The sequence below is a fragment of the Leopardus geoffroyi genome, chromosome A1 (genome assembly GCF_018350155.1).
Source record: "Leopardus geoffroyi isolate Oge1 chromosome A1, O.geoffroyi_Oge1_pat1.0, whole genome shotgun sequence".
NCBI lineage: Eukaryota > Metazoa > Chordata > Mammalia > Carnivora > Felidae > Leopardus > Leopardus geoffroyi.
In genome coordinates, this window is record NC_059326.1 from 81,962,474 (window position 1) to 81,978,715 (window position 16,242).

Consider the following 16,242-nt stretch of genomic DNA (forward strand, 5'->3'; position numbering starts at 1 on the left):
CTCTGAACCCTGCAAGGTGTGTGGGCCGGGGGCAGGTTCCTCAGGAACAACACGCTAAGAAAAAACGACAGACGCTCATCCTGCACGTGGACCCAGACCAGTTGGGGCGGGAAGCCACAGCCACGGCCACCCGTTTGCACTTTCCTTCAAAATACTGTGAACTGCTTGTTCTTGTGAAGAAACATTAATTTTCCAAGATTGCCTGAAAAAGGTGCCTGAGTACTCGCCTCGCCGTGACGCCTCCACAGGAGCGAGTTCTCGGAAAAATAAAAGGTTTTCTGGGTGAAGCTAAGAACAAAAGAGTAAACAAAACGTTTCAAGGCCTGAGAAGCGCTCTCGTTCACGCCCGCGCAGCAGGTAGGGTCCCCCGCGCCAGGCTGAGGCTCCGTGCTGCAGTGAAAGCGTGTGCATCAGGCTGCACAGTCTCTGTGCAGGCCAGGGCTGGGAGAGCCCGCCTGGGGAACCAACCAGCTACGGGCAGAGACGTCCATCCGGGGGAGGAGACTCCTGCACACCCGTCCCCATGTGATGGTTGACAGGGTCGGGCCGGCGGCCGCGGGGAGGGGGCTGGAGGTGTGCTCACTCCAGGACACACAGGCTGAGCAGCACCTGACAGCGAGCCGGGCGTTGGCACAGGACTGGGGTGAGTCCCCGAGACAGGTGGGCCAGCGGCCTTCTACTCCGCCTCCTCGTGCTCCACAGCGGGCTGTCCAATTCCCCAATCTCGGCACATTTTCCTGAATGACACCGGCACCTTTCAGACATGTTTTCAGTTGCAGTGTCCATCCCGTGGTGAAATCAAAGCAGAGTTTTTTAGCATGATTTCATTAGAATGTTGGAAATTGGACCAGAAGCTGTTGAGCATTCCAGAAATCTGCCAGATAGTTGTGAACAGATTAGGTGAGAAAGGCATCCTACATGTGATGGCTGAAATGAAATTTGCATTTTTTTAAATGAAATTTATTGTCAAATTGGTTTCCATATAACACCCAGTGCTCATCCCAACAGGTGCCCTCCTCAATGCCCATCACCCACCCTCCCCTCCCTCCCACCCCCATCAACCCTCAGATTGTTCTCAGTTTTTAAGAGTCTCTTATGGTTTGCCTCCCTCCCTCTCTAACTTTTTTTTTCCTTCCCCTCCCCCATGGTCTTCTGTTAAGTTTCTCAGGATCCACATAAGAGTGAAAACACATGGTATCTGTCTTTCTCTGTATGACTTATTTCACTTAGCATAACACTCTCCAGTTCCATCCACGTTGCTACAAAAGGCCATATTTCATTCTTTCTCATTGCCACATAGTATTCCGTTGTGTATATAAACCACAATTTCTTCATCCATTCATCAGTTGATGGACATTTAGGCTCTTTCCATAATTTGGCTATTGTTGAGAGTGCTGCTATAAACACTGGGGTACGAGTGCCCCTATGCATCAGTACTCCTGTATCCCTTGGGTAAATTCCTAGCAGTGCTATTGCTGGGTCATAGGGTAGATCTATTTTTAATTTTCTGAGGAACCTCCACACTGTTTTCCAGAGCGGCTGCACCAGTTTACGTTCCCACCAACAGTGCAAGAGGGTTCCCGTTTCTCCACATCCTCTCCAGCATCTATTGTCTCCTGATTTGTTCCTTTTAGCCACTCTGACTGGCATGAGGTGGTATCTGAGTGTGGTTTTGATTTGTATTTCCCCGTTGAGGAGCAACGTTGAGCATCTTTCCTGATGAATATGGTTGCAAAAATTCTCAACAAGATACTAGCAAATCGAATTCAATAGCATATAAAAAGGATTATTCACCATGATCAAGTGGGATTCATTCCCGGGCTGCAGGGCTGGTTCAATATTCGCAAATCAATCAATCTGATACATCACATTAATAAAGGAAAAGAACCATATGATCCTGTCAATCAATGCAGAAAAAGCATTTAACAAAATTCAGCATCCTTTCATAATAAAACCCTCGAGAAAGCCAGGATAGAAGGAACACACTTAAACATCATAAAAGCCATTTATGAAAAGCCCACAGCTAACATCATCCTCAATGGGGAAAAACTGAGAGCTTTTTCCCTGAGATCAGGAACACGACAGGAATGCCCACTCTCACTGCTGTTGTTTAACATAGTGTTGGAAGTCCTAGCATCAGCAATCAGACAACAAAAGGAAATCAAATGCATCAAAATTGACAACGATGAAGTTAAGCTTTCACTTTTTGCAGATGACATGATATTATACATGGAAAATCCGATAGACTCCACCAAAAGTCTGCAAGAACTGATACATGAATTTAGCAAAGTTGCAGGATACAAAATCAATGTACAGAAATCAGTTGCATTCTTATACACTAACAATGAAGCAACAGAAAGACAAATAAAGAAACTGATCCCATTCACAATTGTACCAAGAATCATAAAATACCTAGGAATAAACCTAACCAAAGATGCAAAAGATCTGTATGCTGAAAACTATAGAAAGCTTATGAAGGAAATTGAAGAAGGTATAAAGAAATGGAAAAACATTCCGTGCTCATGGATTGGAAGAAGAAATATTGTTAAAATGTCAATACTACCTAAAGCTATCTACACATTCAATGCAATCCCAGTCAAAATTGCACTGGCATTCTTCTCGAAGATAGAACAATCCTAAAATTTGTATCGAACCACAAACGACCCCGAATAGCCAAAGTCAAGTTGAAGAAGAAAACCAAAGCAGGAAGGATCACAATGCCAGATTTTAGCCTCTACCACAAAGCTGTAATCATCAAGACAGCATGGTATTGGCACAAAAACAGACACATAGACCAATGGAATCAAATAGAGACTCCAGAATTGGACCCACAAACATATGGGCAACTAATCTTTGACAAAGCAGGAAAGAGCATCCAATGGAAAAAAAGTCTCTTCAGCAAGTGGTGCTGGGAGAACTGGACAGCAACATGCAGAAGGATGAAACTAGACCACTTTCTTACACCATTTACAGAAATTTGCATTTTAAACGTTCATGAGGCTTTTGCTTTTCCTGCCCAGCCAGTGAGCTGGGCGATGGGCGGGAGCCCTGCAGGCCTTCAGTGACCAGAGTAACTTGTGTCCGGTCGGGGTCTGCTGTGTTGTGGCTGCGACCACAAGCCCCCACCTTGGCCAACATTTGGGACTTAAGGCCATGAGTGCTGTTTGTTACTTTTTATTTTGTACACACTGTACTAATCTCATGGTATTTAAAATAATTCCTTAACCAAGGACAGCATCACCTTTTATTACTAGAAACCAGTATGCCCTTAAGAATAACCTGCATTGTTGCCACAAAGCCAGTGTGAGCACATCCAACCCGTCTGTCCCCCTGTTAGCATTCGGGCTTCGCTCCTCGTGGGCAGATGTGGGGAATAAGCGTGCCTCCTTACAGGAAGGCGTGGAGCTCACGTGGAGCCGCCGAACGTGGTACAAGACACCTTCTCAGCCGGGTCTCTTTTGTGGAACAGACATAGAACCTTCTAGTGTTGGATTTGGGGGGCACTTACTTCATTCACCACTGCCCTTAACACTCCATTAATCAATCTACGTTGACCGTCCCACACGTTTATCATAAATCAGCACAACATCAACAACACCAAAAAGTTCGTTTATGCTCTGACATCAAGAGCATGGATTTTCCATTATATCTGAGCAACCCCAGCAGCCACGCCATGACTCGGGACTCCCAGGACGTCACCACGCGCCGCGATGGAGTGCCCCGGGTCACCGCCAGGGCCCTCGAAAGCCGAGCTCCGAGAGATAAAAGGGGGCACTTTCCATCCACCACTGGCGTTAATCTCATGTCTGCAGAGCGCTTAGGCCCAGCACAAATCCTGAGACGCTCCCAACCTGGCCTTGTTTCGTCTGCACCAGTGCACCGAGCGTCAGGCTGAGCTCGGGTCCTGTAAAGACCAGGGGTCAGGGCGGCTCATGGTTGTGGGGAGGCCTATGGTCTCTGGTGGCTGCCCGGTGACACGGGGTAGGACGTCCAGGAAGAGGAGCATACGTGTTAATATGAACGCGGGAGCAGAGAGCAGACTGGTGGTTCACGGAACCCCGGGTAGTGGCCACAGAGGCAGATGGGGGTTCGGTCCAGGATCTTGACTCCAACCAGAGACACAGGACTTCAAGCGGCTGTGTGTGTGGCAGTCGGGTGGGGTGGGGTGGGAAGCAGAACCTGGGACAGTGCAGGCCACAGAAGCGAGGCTCTGAGCCACGGTGGTAGCATAGGTGCCACTGGGCAAAGTGCTGGGAGGAGGGACAGGGCTTGAGTGTTTTATGGGGGACAGAGGAGAAGCCGTTGAAGGAGACAGACGTCAGAGGAGGTGAGATGAGGTGAGGGAGCCCTGCTGTAGCCCCCAAAATGCCCATGACAGCAGGGACGTGGGTCTGAAGGGCAGCAGGCCATCCTCACTGGTCAGTCACAAACACCTCACGAATGGCTTCAAGTCGGAAGGCGCGTTGGCTCTGCCGGAGAAGATCTTTGGCTTAGCAGGAGCAGGGGCCAGGAGAGGACAGTGGGGAGCACGGGCCATCAGCCTGTGCGCAAGTCTCATGCCTCTGAATAAAAATAGACACGTGGGGCACCTGGGTGGCTCAGTCAGTTGTGCGTCCGACTTCAGCTCAGGTCATGATCTCGCGGTCCGTGAGTTTGAGCCCCGCATCAGGCTCTGTGCTGATGGCTCGGAGCCTGGAGCCTGTTCGGATTCTGTGTCTCCCTCTCTCTCTGCCCCTCCCCCATTCATGCTCTCTTTCTGTCTCAAAAATAAATAAACATTAAAAAAAATTTAAAAATACACATGAAACACAGAACAGCAACAGAGACATGGCTTCACTGACATAGAAAAGGGAGTGTGATGTGGCCACGGGGAGGCCTGGCGTGGCCAGCAGGGGCACTAGGCCCATGGGTCTCTGCACTGCTTCCCACAACTGCGTGTGGGTCTACCATGATCTCCAAGTAAAAGCCTAATTTAACAGAGATAAGAGACCTTTGGGAGCTTCTGATCTGGGGCCAGCCTCCATCTGTCCATCCCTGCTGTGGGAAGCCTTAGGAATTCCGCTTCCCCCAGTCCGCCACTTGCCCCTTCCCAGGCACCTGTTTGTTGGACCACAGCTATTTTGTGCCTCACGGTTGTCTGAAAGTAAAAGGGGACCTCAGATTTCTGGAATGAAACAAGGACCCTCCGGGATGATTAACCACTTCTAAAAGCCTTGGAGGGAGGTTCTGGATGCGATAGGTCCTTCAGTCCTGCCTGGGAATGCAGTCTCCCGAGAAGCTGCTGGGTGCCCACACTCGGGACCCCGCACAGGGTCAGGGGCCTCTGCTTAGCATCCCAGAAAGATAAACTGGCCGGGTTGAAACAGTGACAGCACAGGGACAAAGAAGTCTGGGGTCAAGACTGGGATGGTCTTTCAAGGGTTGAACCAAGTCTATGAAGAAAGTAGAGTTAACCATCAGTGGAGTGCAACCCAGAGAGAGAAAACGGGGATATGAGCGGGGGCTTGGGCTGAAAACAGGAGTCATGGACTTGACTATAACCAGCTGCAGGGCTCCAGGGTGTCCAGGGAACGCTGGGAAATGGGAGAGTCCCTGTAGCCTGAGGTGGCTAGACCCCTCGGATGGGTCCTGGACCCCCCTGCCACCTCCCTCCCCAGCAGGTGCAGGGACATGCCGGCGGGGACAACTGCGTCAGGTCTGGTGGATGTGCCTGGGGCCAGAACCCTCCCTGCCATGGTTCCAGACATCCTTCCGTCCACCCATCTGCCCGAGGAGCGGCTCGACTTGTCCCACTGCTTGGGGATGTGGGACCCTAGGCCAGAACCCCCACCACACCCTTTGTCTCAGGACGAGGTCAGGCCTCTGAACAGGTCTCTGTTCTCTGGGGCGCCTCTGCCAGGGCCCGGGGGCAGCTGCTCCCCCCCACTGTGCGGACAGCCCGCTCCATCTGGGTCCAGCTGGCATGGGCCCCTGAGCCTTGGCGCCATCTGGAGCCCGTAGGCCTTGTTCCTCACTGTGTGCTGAGGCAGAGGCTCAGTCTTCCCATCCACAAGGTGGGAGTGACGGTGCAGGGCCCCTGCAGTTTGCCCAAGGCCAGTCTCAGGGACGCCCAGCCCCCGTCTTCTGTCTTCATGCCACTCAGTGTCAGCTGCCCTGGGTGGGTGGGGGGGGGCCTGCATGCTCCTGGGGTGAAGGGTGGGATCCCCGCACCTGGCACTTGGTGCTTCAGTCTCCCCGCTAACTGCTAACTGCAGCTGCTTGGAGACTATGTGCTCCATGGAGAGAAGACCGCTGGCAATCCAGGGGCAGAGCCCAGGGCCAGGCTCGGGGACCACCACACCCTGTCCTTGTCACTGTCCCCTGTCAGAGCGCAGGCCACCTGTTTTGTTTATGACTCTGACCTTAATGACTCATCCCTCCAGGTCATTGCAGGGCTGCAGCCAGCTGCCAGCAGCCCCACCCCGGGCCCCACCTATGACCCCAGGAGGGAAAACAGGAGGTGGGGGGTGGGAGGAACTCTGAGCCCACAGCCCATCACAGGCATCTTGGCTCAGACCCTAGCGGCCTTCCCATGCCCTGGCGGTGGGGCTGCTGGGATGCAGGATGGGGTCTGGGGAGGCCACACCCTGTCTGTCACCTGGGACAGGTGGGCAGCAGCAGAAGTGCTGGTGCTGGAACACGGGGCTGGTGACCCCCGAGGTGGCAGACACGGCCCACGGCCCCTGCCATCCTGGGCACTCCCTGAGTGACCGAGGCAGCTCCAGGTCTCAGGTGTGCCCCCAGACCCAGCCACACGGTGCAGGCTCCTGTCCTGTCTGCACACCCAGACCCCTACCCTGGCCCTCTTCCCGTGGAACCTCTGAGCCCCGGGCCGTGCCTCCCTCCTCCCTCTCTGGGTGTCCCTCCTGAGGGGCCCTTGATGCCACATCCGTCCCCCCACGTGCTGTCTCATGTCCAGTCCGGACCCCTTCCTCAGATGCAGATGCCATACCTATGGGTGCAGGCCCCTTGGCGCCCGCCCCGAGCCTCCAGTGGCGCCAACACCTGGGTGCAGCAGCCCTAGGTCCTGGCTCCTGTGGGCGAGGCCTGGCCTGCCTCTCAGCTGCTCCTGCCTCTCCCACCGCCCCCACGAAACTCAGCCTCAGCCCGTCAGACACGCCTGGCCCCACTCCTGTGTACCACGGGGTCACCTACCAAGCCCCTCCACGGAGGAGCCTGACCCCAGCTTGGTGGCCGGGTTGGAACCCAGAACTCCCTTTGGGAGCCTCGGTGGGTCCCGAGCCCCCGGCCATCATGGTCCAGAGTGTGTCAGTCACCTCTGCGCACCCTCCAACCTCTGGCACACACCACACGCCACCTGTGTCCTCCTGACGGTGGGGGGACACGGCTGCCTTTCCTGTCTGGGGTGGGAAGCACTGAGTCAGGTGGGCGGTGCCCTGAGCCACCATCTGAATGCCGCACGCCCTCTGCCCGACACCCCTAGCTCCCCGGGGTGAGGCCGACTTGCTCCCAGACCCACGGGCGTCTCGTGGAAGGACTCGCCCTGACGGTGTCCATGCCTACGGTGGCATTTTAATCAACCTGAGGCTCCAGCTGTGTTTGTGTGTACCCGGCCCCAGCGCCCGCCCGGATTTGTTAGGTGTGTGGAGAGAAGTTGTTGATCCAGGAGGAGGAGGACGAGGCTCCCGCCAGCTCACCCCAGGTCACAGCCTGTGCCCTCGGGAGGGGAGCGATGGCACCTGGGTCCCAGGCCACGCCTGGACGAGGGGAAGCCCATGGCAGATGTGATGATGGCTGCGGCTCGTGGGTTTGTTTTTCCAATGAGCCAAAGAGAGCCTTCCAGTTCAGCTTGAGGAGACCGGGCAGGAGGCCACTGGGCACCTGGTGTTGGCTCCAGGACCTTCAGGGGGTGGAGTCCCAGCCAGGGCACCCGGTGCTCACTGGCCACCCGCTCTGGGCCTGACAGAAGTGCAGTGAAGTGTGGGACTGGTGTGTAAGAGGAAGGGCAGCTGAGGGCCGCATCAGGGTGGGGTGCCCGCATGCCTGATGGGGCTTCGCTGTCCTCAGCTGATGGGGTTACCAGAGCCAGTTTGAAGTCAGAAGGAAGGGCAGCCTGAGAGAAAGAGGGAGGAACAGTTGGGGGGTGACCAGGACAGCACCATCGCAGGAGAAGCAGCGGGTTCGAGGACAAGAAGGACAGGGATAGAAGGATCCAGCCGAGCCAAAGGAGGGCAGGGGTGCAGGGGGTTAGGAAGGCAGGAGGGGGGCTCCAGAAGGGGATGGGAGAAGGGCTGGGGGCTGGGGGCTGGGGGGAGGGGCCTCACGAGGAAGACAGTAGCCTGAGTACAGAGCAGCCATGGTGTCCAGCTTCCCCGGCTGCCCCAGTGGAGCAGACACTTGCCTGCCTGGGTTGCCATGGTGACGAGACAAGGCAGGTAGTGAGGGAGGTGCTGTGCTCTGGATGCAGGAAGCAGCGCTGCCCCCCCCCCCCCCCCCACCGCTGGCATCTGGCAGAAACTGGCGGGAGCCACTCTTTGGCCCTGTTCCCTGCACCGTTGCTGGAACGTGTATTAAGGTCATACAGATGCACCTGTAAGGTTAAAGGGACAAGGGTTTGCCCACAAGGGGACTGCTCCGTGCCAGGCTTAGCTTTTCCTGCACCCCTGGATGGGGAAGGAGTGACGCCTGCACGGACCAGTCAGGCGCAGCCGCGGAAGGACCGTGAGCGCTGGGCCTACTGTTCCTCCACACTTGTGTTTCAAGTGTGTGTCGCCTACTCTGGGTGCCAAACGTTACAGATTCTGACCAATCCCGTTGCATTTCCACACATAAACCAGCACGTCCTGCTCGTGGTGACGTACAGTGTCCATCACTCACCTGAGGCTGAGGAGGGAGAGACGGGGCCTCCCTGTCCCCAGGCTTCTCCCCGAGGAAGGGGCACAGAGGACCTGGCCCCAGGAGCCCTCCAGGGAAGACAATGTCGCAGTCGGGCATGTTGCACAGGAAACAGCACAACCTGCCTGGTGAGGCCGCTCACACCCGCCCCATCCAGTTTGCCCCCACCCTCCTGGATTGGCCACGGTCTCTGCCACAGGGCTCCTCCCTCCTCCCCTGACCTGCGAGCACTGTGGGGTGGAACCACATAAGGTTGCCTTTGTGGTTGGTCAGAAAGAGGTGAATACTTGCAAAATCATCTGGCCCTTGCGTCCTGAGGGGAAACCTGTGCCCGACAGCAGGCTCTGTGTGCACAGCTCTGTCCCCAGGCACCCGCTGGCCTGCGGTGGCTTCACCACCTGTCACACACAGGAAAACATGGAGTGGGCTCTGGGACTCTACCCGTTTTTGAGAAAAGTGACTAATACTTGTCATCACCCAATCAGGGTTGATGTCCACAAACCCCTGGCAATGCATCCCAGGGCCAGGCCCCCGCCCCAGGCCATCCTTGGAGGCTCTCAGGGCCACAGCCACTGAGCCAGTTCCCAGCTGGCCTCTGGCCCTGGAGACTGGGCAGAAATGCCTGCCTGGCCTCTGGTCCCTACGCCCCTGCCCTGGAAGGCTGGCTCCCCACAGGGTCCCCCAGAGAACACAGCTCTGGGTGCAGGTGAAGCCAGAGGCAGAACCACCAGATCCTGGCTGTTCCTGGTGAGCCTGGTGGGACCACAGAGGGAGGGGCAGTGGTTCGAGGTGGAGACTGTGGCCAAGAGCCAGGGGCGGGAACTGCGGTGAGCGAGGGGGGCAGTGACCCCGCCATGGGGCGCACATGCCTCCTGGAAGCCGAAACTCCACCCTCAGCCTCCAGGGCGGCGGCAGGCTGGCACAGTCAAGGTGACGCACAGAAACCGCCCACACGGCTGTCGCCTCCGCGCCCTCATCACCGGTCCACGTACCCACCTGTGACTGCAGCCACTTAACATGCATGTGCCGGGCCTCTGTGGGCACTGGATGAGCAGTGGGAGGTGAAGTAAGGGAGCTCGCCTGGGGGCCGGGCCTCGGGTCAGAGCAGGTGTGAGCGCTTGGGATGCAGGCCATGAGGGCAGGACGGGGTGGGTATGAGCACCCGGGGGACGTGGGGCCGCAGGGCAAGACGGTGGGTCACCATTCAGGGTGGGTGGGTGAGGAGTGCCCTCAGAGGAGGACGCGTTTGGGGAAAAACTCAAAGCCGGCAACGGACCAACTCTGTGGGTGTTTGGGGCAGAGAGTCCAGCCCAGCCCAGTACTGATTTGGGATTGGTCCTGGTCCTCACGGACAGTGGCCAGGGCTGGGGAAGTAGCTTGCACACCACGACCCACCTCCGAGCGCTGTCACTTTCCATCCCCATGCCTGCCAGAGCAGCTGGCACACATTTCTGGGATGAATGAATCAAGGGTCTGCAGAGGGAAGACGTTCCACCAGCAGCTGCCTCTGAATGCTGAGTCCCGGTTCCAAAGGGACCCGTCTTAGAGCGTGTGCTCGCTTTACGTGAGCCCCAGGACCAGCATTCCGCACGCTTGGCAGAGGCACGGGGTGGGGGGTTGCTAGGACCCCGCCTGGAGAGTTAACCAAGAAAACAGGTGCTGTCACAGGTGTGGCCACACACGTGTCCTGAGAACAGTGGCAGGCCTGGAGGGCAGACTGTGGACTTGGTCGGTCGTGAGTCCAATGGTCAGGAGTTGGGGTGGACCTCAGCTGGCTCCGGGCAGCCGTTCTCTCCGACAGGGTGGGAGAAAGGAGGTGGGTGAGCCCAGGAACGGCTATGTGTCCCAGGGTGCAAGACCCCGCTCTTGCCAGGGCCTGGCCCAGCAGGGTGTGGGGAACACTAGGACGGATGCGGGCAAGCATCCTGGGTACAGACGGCCCCTAGCCGAGGTCACACCCCCGTGGCTGCTGCCCTCCTGAGAGCACAGCCAGCTGCTGGTGGCACTGAGTGCCCACCGTGGGCCCAGAGGCTGAGGCCTAGGCCACAAGAGCCTGCTGTGGCACCAAAGTGGGGGCATGGGGAGGGAGAAGCGTCCCTGGAGCCCCTCGCCCCTCCACGTGGCCCTGTCCTCCTCCTGCATAAGTGCCACGTCCCTCCTGGTGGCTGAGCGTCGGGTCTGACACCTTCTTTCTCAGCCCTCCTGTTTGGTTGCCGGTTACTTGCTGGGCACAGCCTCCCTGCATGCTGGACTTCAGGGTGTCCCGCCCAGGCCTGCCCAGCACTGCGAGGAAGCCGCACCAGGGCCCCGGACAGAGCTAATCCGGCCATGCCGCTGGGGACCCCGGCTAGGGCGATGCTGGTGAGGGCGGCCGCAGAGGAGGCTGGATGGGCTCGGCTCGGAGGAGGCCGGCCCACCGTGTCAGGGGCTTGCACCCTGGTCTGCCTGAACGTCCCCCCACCCTGTCTCTCGGCCAACGCATTAAGCGTCAGCGGGGGAGGCTGCGGAGCAGGAAGGAGGGGATTGGAATTGTCCAGCAGAGACCAGGTCAGTCTGGTCATGTGACAGGAGGGAAGGGGGCGGGTGTGGAGCGGGTGCCGGCAGCTGCCAGTGCAGTGACGGTGCCCCAGTAGCGTGACCCTGCGGCCCCTGGGGCCCCGGCTGGTGGGAAAGCGAGTCTGTGACATTACGCTCCAAGGGAGGTTGTGGGGGTACACCCTGCAAATGCCCTGAAGGCTTCTGCCAGAGCTGGTTCCTATCACAAGGCCCCAAACCAGCCCTGCTCCAGCCTGAAGACCCTGCTCCCCAGGGCTGGGGGGCTCCTTGGGCCCCTCCCCTCTTCCTGCCCACAGCCTGGTCCTCAGACATGGCCTCCTGTCACCTGGGAGCTCATTAGCACCAGGCTGGTTGCACCCCCAGCCAGAACCAAACCCACATTTTAACGAGCTCCCCAAGGGGCCCCCCTCCCCGTTATATTTTCCATGTTCTTAGCCCCTGGGGGCGTCTGAGATCTCACCTGCTCAGGACCTGTTCACACATGTGAACATCCGTGCACACACACAGCTCTCCAAGGAGGGGGGACCAACTGGACAGACAGACTTGGGCAGGCGAGGTGCCCCCCCCACCAAGGCCTGGAGGTGCAGACCCTGACCCGCCCATGGGCTGGGGGCCGACTTAGGCGGGTGTGGGGCCCCCGCAGGGAGGGTGCTGACGGGCGGCAGGGAGGGAGCCGGGGCCGCAGGAGGCTTGCGAGGGGGCTGGGCAGTTCCTGGCTGCGGGCACTTCTAGCAAGCTGCGCGCTGCTGGGGAGCCGGCACCAAGGCCCTGGGGGGGCAGGCCGGCTGGTGGCCCCAAAATGGAGCCTTGCCGCCTTCCTTTGTGCGCCCAGGACGGGCGTTCCGGGAGGCAGGCCGCCGCCTCCTGACGCACGTTGGTGGCGACAGCATGACCTTAAGCCGTATCTCCCTGCTGTCGCAGGACATCTCCGGGCTGTGGCTCCTCCTGAAGACCAGCACAGGTGTGTCTGGGCCGTGAGCTGGCGCTAGCTGGGGGAGGTAGGGGGAGAGGCCAGGCCTTCTGCGGAGCCAGCGGCTGGGGGTGGGGGCGTAAGTGGGGTCCAGGCTGGGGCGGAGCCAGTGAAGCTGGGAAGGGAGCTCTGGGGGCGGGGCGGGGGGGGGGTGGTGTCAGGTGCCGCTGTGGGTTTGGAGCCTCAGCCACTGCTCTCCTGCCCTTCTCTCCCTGCCGGGTGTCCCTCTGGAGCCGCGAGGGCTCTGCCGGCTCACCCTGGAAGCTGGAGAGATGGTCCCGAGCCTCCTTTGTTCACGCTTTCCTGTGGACACGCCTGTGCACGCGCGGGAGCCCCAGGGCTTGGGGGGGTGGCGGACAGGGCCGCTCCCCTGGAGGCTTTCCCGTGGTGGCCCCAGCCTGTGATGGTGCGCGGCCGCCCTGGCTCTGCGTGGCCCTTTCTCGTCGCACCTGCTCCCGTCAGGGTCACAGGGTTGGCACTTCTGAGACCTGCTGAGGTCCTGAGATCCCCGAGAACAAAGACCCTGGGGAAGGGCCCTGGGTGGCATGGCCACGTCTCCTTGTTGCTGTCCTGAGGACAGAAGAGTGCTCATCCTGAAGTAATTTGTCATGAGCACATTTTCAGGCAGGTTCTTCTGACAAAGAGGGACAAAGAATTCATCAGCTGTTTATGGAAATTTAATGAATCAGTCAAATCTTGGCTTGTCAGCGGCAACCGGTAAACATTTGAAGTTTCCAGCTTTATGACGAACACCCTGAGTGTGTGGTGAATGGCTGAGGCCAAGAACGTCCCTGACCCCCAGGACTCGGGGCTCCAACCGCCCAGGCGGCCGTGCGGGAAGGGTTATGGCTCACGCGTACACGCGGCAGCAGGTGCTGAGCGTGTGGGGAGTCGCCTTTGACTGGGGGCCTCGGCGAGGAGGCCGCAGTCCTGGGCGGGGGGGGGGGGACGCCGTGTGGGACGCAGCTTGGCCGTGAGCACTCTCGGGGCACCTGACATGTGTTCTGTCCCCGGAGCCGCCCCAGCGTGGCCTCGCTGGCCACCCCAGACGTCCCCTCGTTTTCCTAACTAGGGTCTAGTTCTGATTCTTGGAACTTTCCCTCAGAATCCTCGGGGCTGCTCGGACGTGCTGCATTTGTGAGCATGCGGGTGGGGCAGGAGCGCCCCCGGGCACCTGGCCTGTTGTGACTGAGGGCTGCCCCGTCCCTCCTGTCTCAGTTTCTACGGACCATTTGCTGTTTCCCCAAAACGAAGGTGCTTGTTGCTCGAGGGAGCAGCTGTTGGTGCGTGGCGGTCCATCCTTGTCCCATGGCGGCTGTGGGCACAGTTCCCGAGGCCACACTCCTCCAGCCCCAGGTCACTGCATGCTGGCTTGGATGGGCGCCTGCTGTTTGCCATCTCCCCTCACGTCTGCTCGGGGGAGGCTGGTACTGTCCTGAGTCAACAGGAGACCACGGGGGAGGCCACAGCGTGTCCGGTGTCCCAAGGTGACACAGCTGTCACAGACCAGGCGCCTCCTAGCCTGCCCTCATGACAGCGGTTTCGTGACCCCTCCCTGCCAAAGCCTGACCCGCCCCCACCCCTCCGTCCCTCCGTCTCCACCCCTGTCTCCCAGATGCTGTCCCGTGTGTGTGTCCAGCGGGGAGTGGGGAGGGGCTCCTGGTGGGCCAGCACCTGGAGCACCTGTGCCCTGCTCTGCTGGCCCGGCTGGAGAGAGGCAGCACCCATCCCAAAGGCCATCCTGGCGGAGCCCCAGGGACACGAGACGTGCGCCCTCCCATCCACGCCGCCCCGGCCCGCCTGCTCCTGTTTGTTGAGGACATGTCTTCCGTGAAGCATAAAGCAACTTCCTATTTGCTTTTAGATTTACAGAATTCTTGGTACTTAGAAGGTGGGTGTGGGATTGGGGAGGGCCAGGCCAGGAGCCGCAGGAGGCTCAACCCAAAGCCAGAGGGAGGGTGGCTGGTGGGCTGTCACACACACCGCTCTGGGACTGACCCTAAGTCAAGGCTTCTGAAGAGTGGGAAACAGTGGTCTGACTCCGTGGATGCGCACGGCTGGCTGTTAGACACATGTGAGGTGGTGCCTCTTCCTCCGCCTCCCCCTGCCCGTCCTCCCCAGCCCTGGACCCTCGCTCAGATCCTCAGGCATCAGCCCATTCGGCCCCTGAGGCCGGCCCACACAACACCCCTCTCCCAGGACACTGTTCCAGGAGCTTGCTGGGCTCAGGGTTCCTGGGGCCCCGGGTGCTGGGTCTGCCTCGATGGAATAATCCCAGCCAGAGATGGCTGTTGCCCTGTCCTGGGGCCCCATCCTGGGGCCCCGTCCAGGCCACATGAGCAGATTCCTCTGAGGACTTAGTGCTGTCCTGGGACAGCGTGCAATGCTCACCTGCAGGAACATTGCTAACAACAGGTCCACAACATCTCATGTCAAGGCACCAGTGAGGGTCCACGGCGTCCCGTGCTGAGGCAACAGTGAGGGTCCTCCCCTTCGATGCAGGAGCTCGCAGGGCAGCTGTCAGCGAGCTCCGGGAGGGGTTGGCTCTCCGTCCGTGGCACCTGCCCCCAGTCAGCCCTGCTTTGGGCTAGCTTGGCTGATGCCTGGCAGGTCTCGTAAGCTTCCCTCAGCCCATCAGCCTGTCCTTGCCCCGAAGACTGACCATGTGGTGTGTTACACTGAGACACCCACGTGGCCACGAGGCCTCCTCACTGGGCCTGCCACGGCTGCCCCACCTCTGGCCTGAGGGCGTGTCCGGTGATGCTTCCAGCTCGGCAAGGCCCTTGCCATCCCTGCTCTTCGGTCCCCTGGGCCTGGCCATGCACTGTGGGGGCGGGGACCAGCTCCCGACAGGCTCCCAGGTGCACCGAGTCCTGATTTTGTCCGGGGCTTCATTGTGGCACTTGTGTGGAGTCCAGTGGCTTCACAAGCAAACAACACTCTCAGTTCTATGGTTTTCTCCCTCGTCCTTGACATTTGCGCCTTAAAATCTGGTGCCAATTACGTCCCCATTGGGTTTCTGATCTGCCCATAGAGCGTGACCAGGAGGCCCTGTAACACTCCCTTCAAGCCTCCCTTGGCCTGAGGCTCGTTTGCGGGGACCGAGCAGGGGGGTAACGCTCAGCCTCCCAAGCCCCTTGGCGGGCTTTGCCCTGGCCATGCGGCAGCAGCATGGGACCAGCGGTGAGCCCACTCTCCTGCCCCTGCCTACGGGTGAGGACAGCCTCCCACCTGGTTCCCAGCTCTGTGGGACATGGACTCCATGAACATTCTGGGTCCCATCGCTGGTTTCCAAACCCTCACAAGTGCACGCTTTGCCGCAGAGCCAGGGGGCAGTGCAGCCCTCCCTGGAATTAAACACAAGTGTGACCCTTGGATTCACAGGGATTTCAAATTCAGTAAAGTTGAAAGGGAGTTCCTTTCTGATGGTTATCTGTGGTGGGTGGGCGCTGCGTCTGCACAGGGGTGTGGAGGCCTCGGGCTGCAGGGGCTTCTGGGACAAGTAGCTTGAAAGTGTATCGGCAGCCAGGCCAGCATTCCAGGCAGGATGGGCACCAGATGGCGGCCTCGCGGGGACACCGTGCTGAGGGTGTGAAGGAGGCGCTCGTTTGTGGCAAAAGGACCCCTTCTCAGCTCTAGGTCCCTGGGTCAGAGCTGGCCCCCGGCTGTGAGGAGCCCCCGCCCCGAGCCCACGCCCCGGACCCCAGCTCCACGGCCTCTGGGGAGTGCCTCCCACTCTGCTGCTCTGTGGGGCCGGGACGGAGGGGGCTGTGGCCAGGGCGCGGCAGTGCCGGCTCCCAGACGTCCACCTGCCCAGGCTC

The 16,242-nt window shown here is 59.0% G+C and overlaps 1 protein-coding gene across 12 annotated transcripts in view; it reads left to right on the forward strand.

The window, feature by feature from the left end:
* The window catches only part of MCF2L (MCF.2 cell line derived transforming sequence like), a 133,080-nt gene that overhangs the window by 54,008 nt on the left and 62,830 nt on the right, over positions 1-16,242 (forward strand). The window contains exon 1 of one of the 12 annotated variants that reach the window (XM_045482440.1): positions 12,169-12,412. The exons of the other annotated variants lie outside the window; for them this stretch is intronic. Within the exon in view, the coding sequence (XP_045338396.1) occupies positions 12,340-12,412 (73 nt within the window). The 5' untranslated portion in view covers positions 12,169-12,339. Of the gene's footprint in view, positions 1-12,168; positions 12,413-16,242 lie in introns of those variants that run through there. 12 annotated transcript variants of the gene reach the window in all.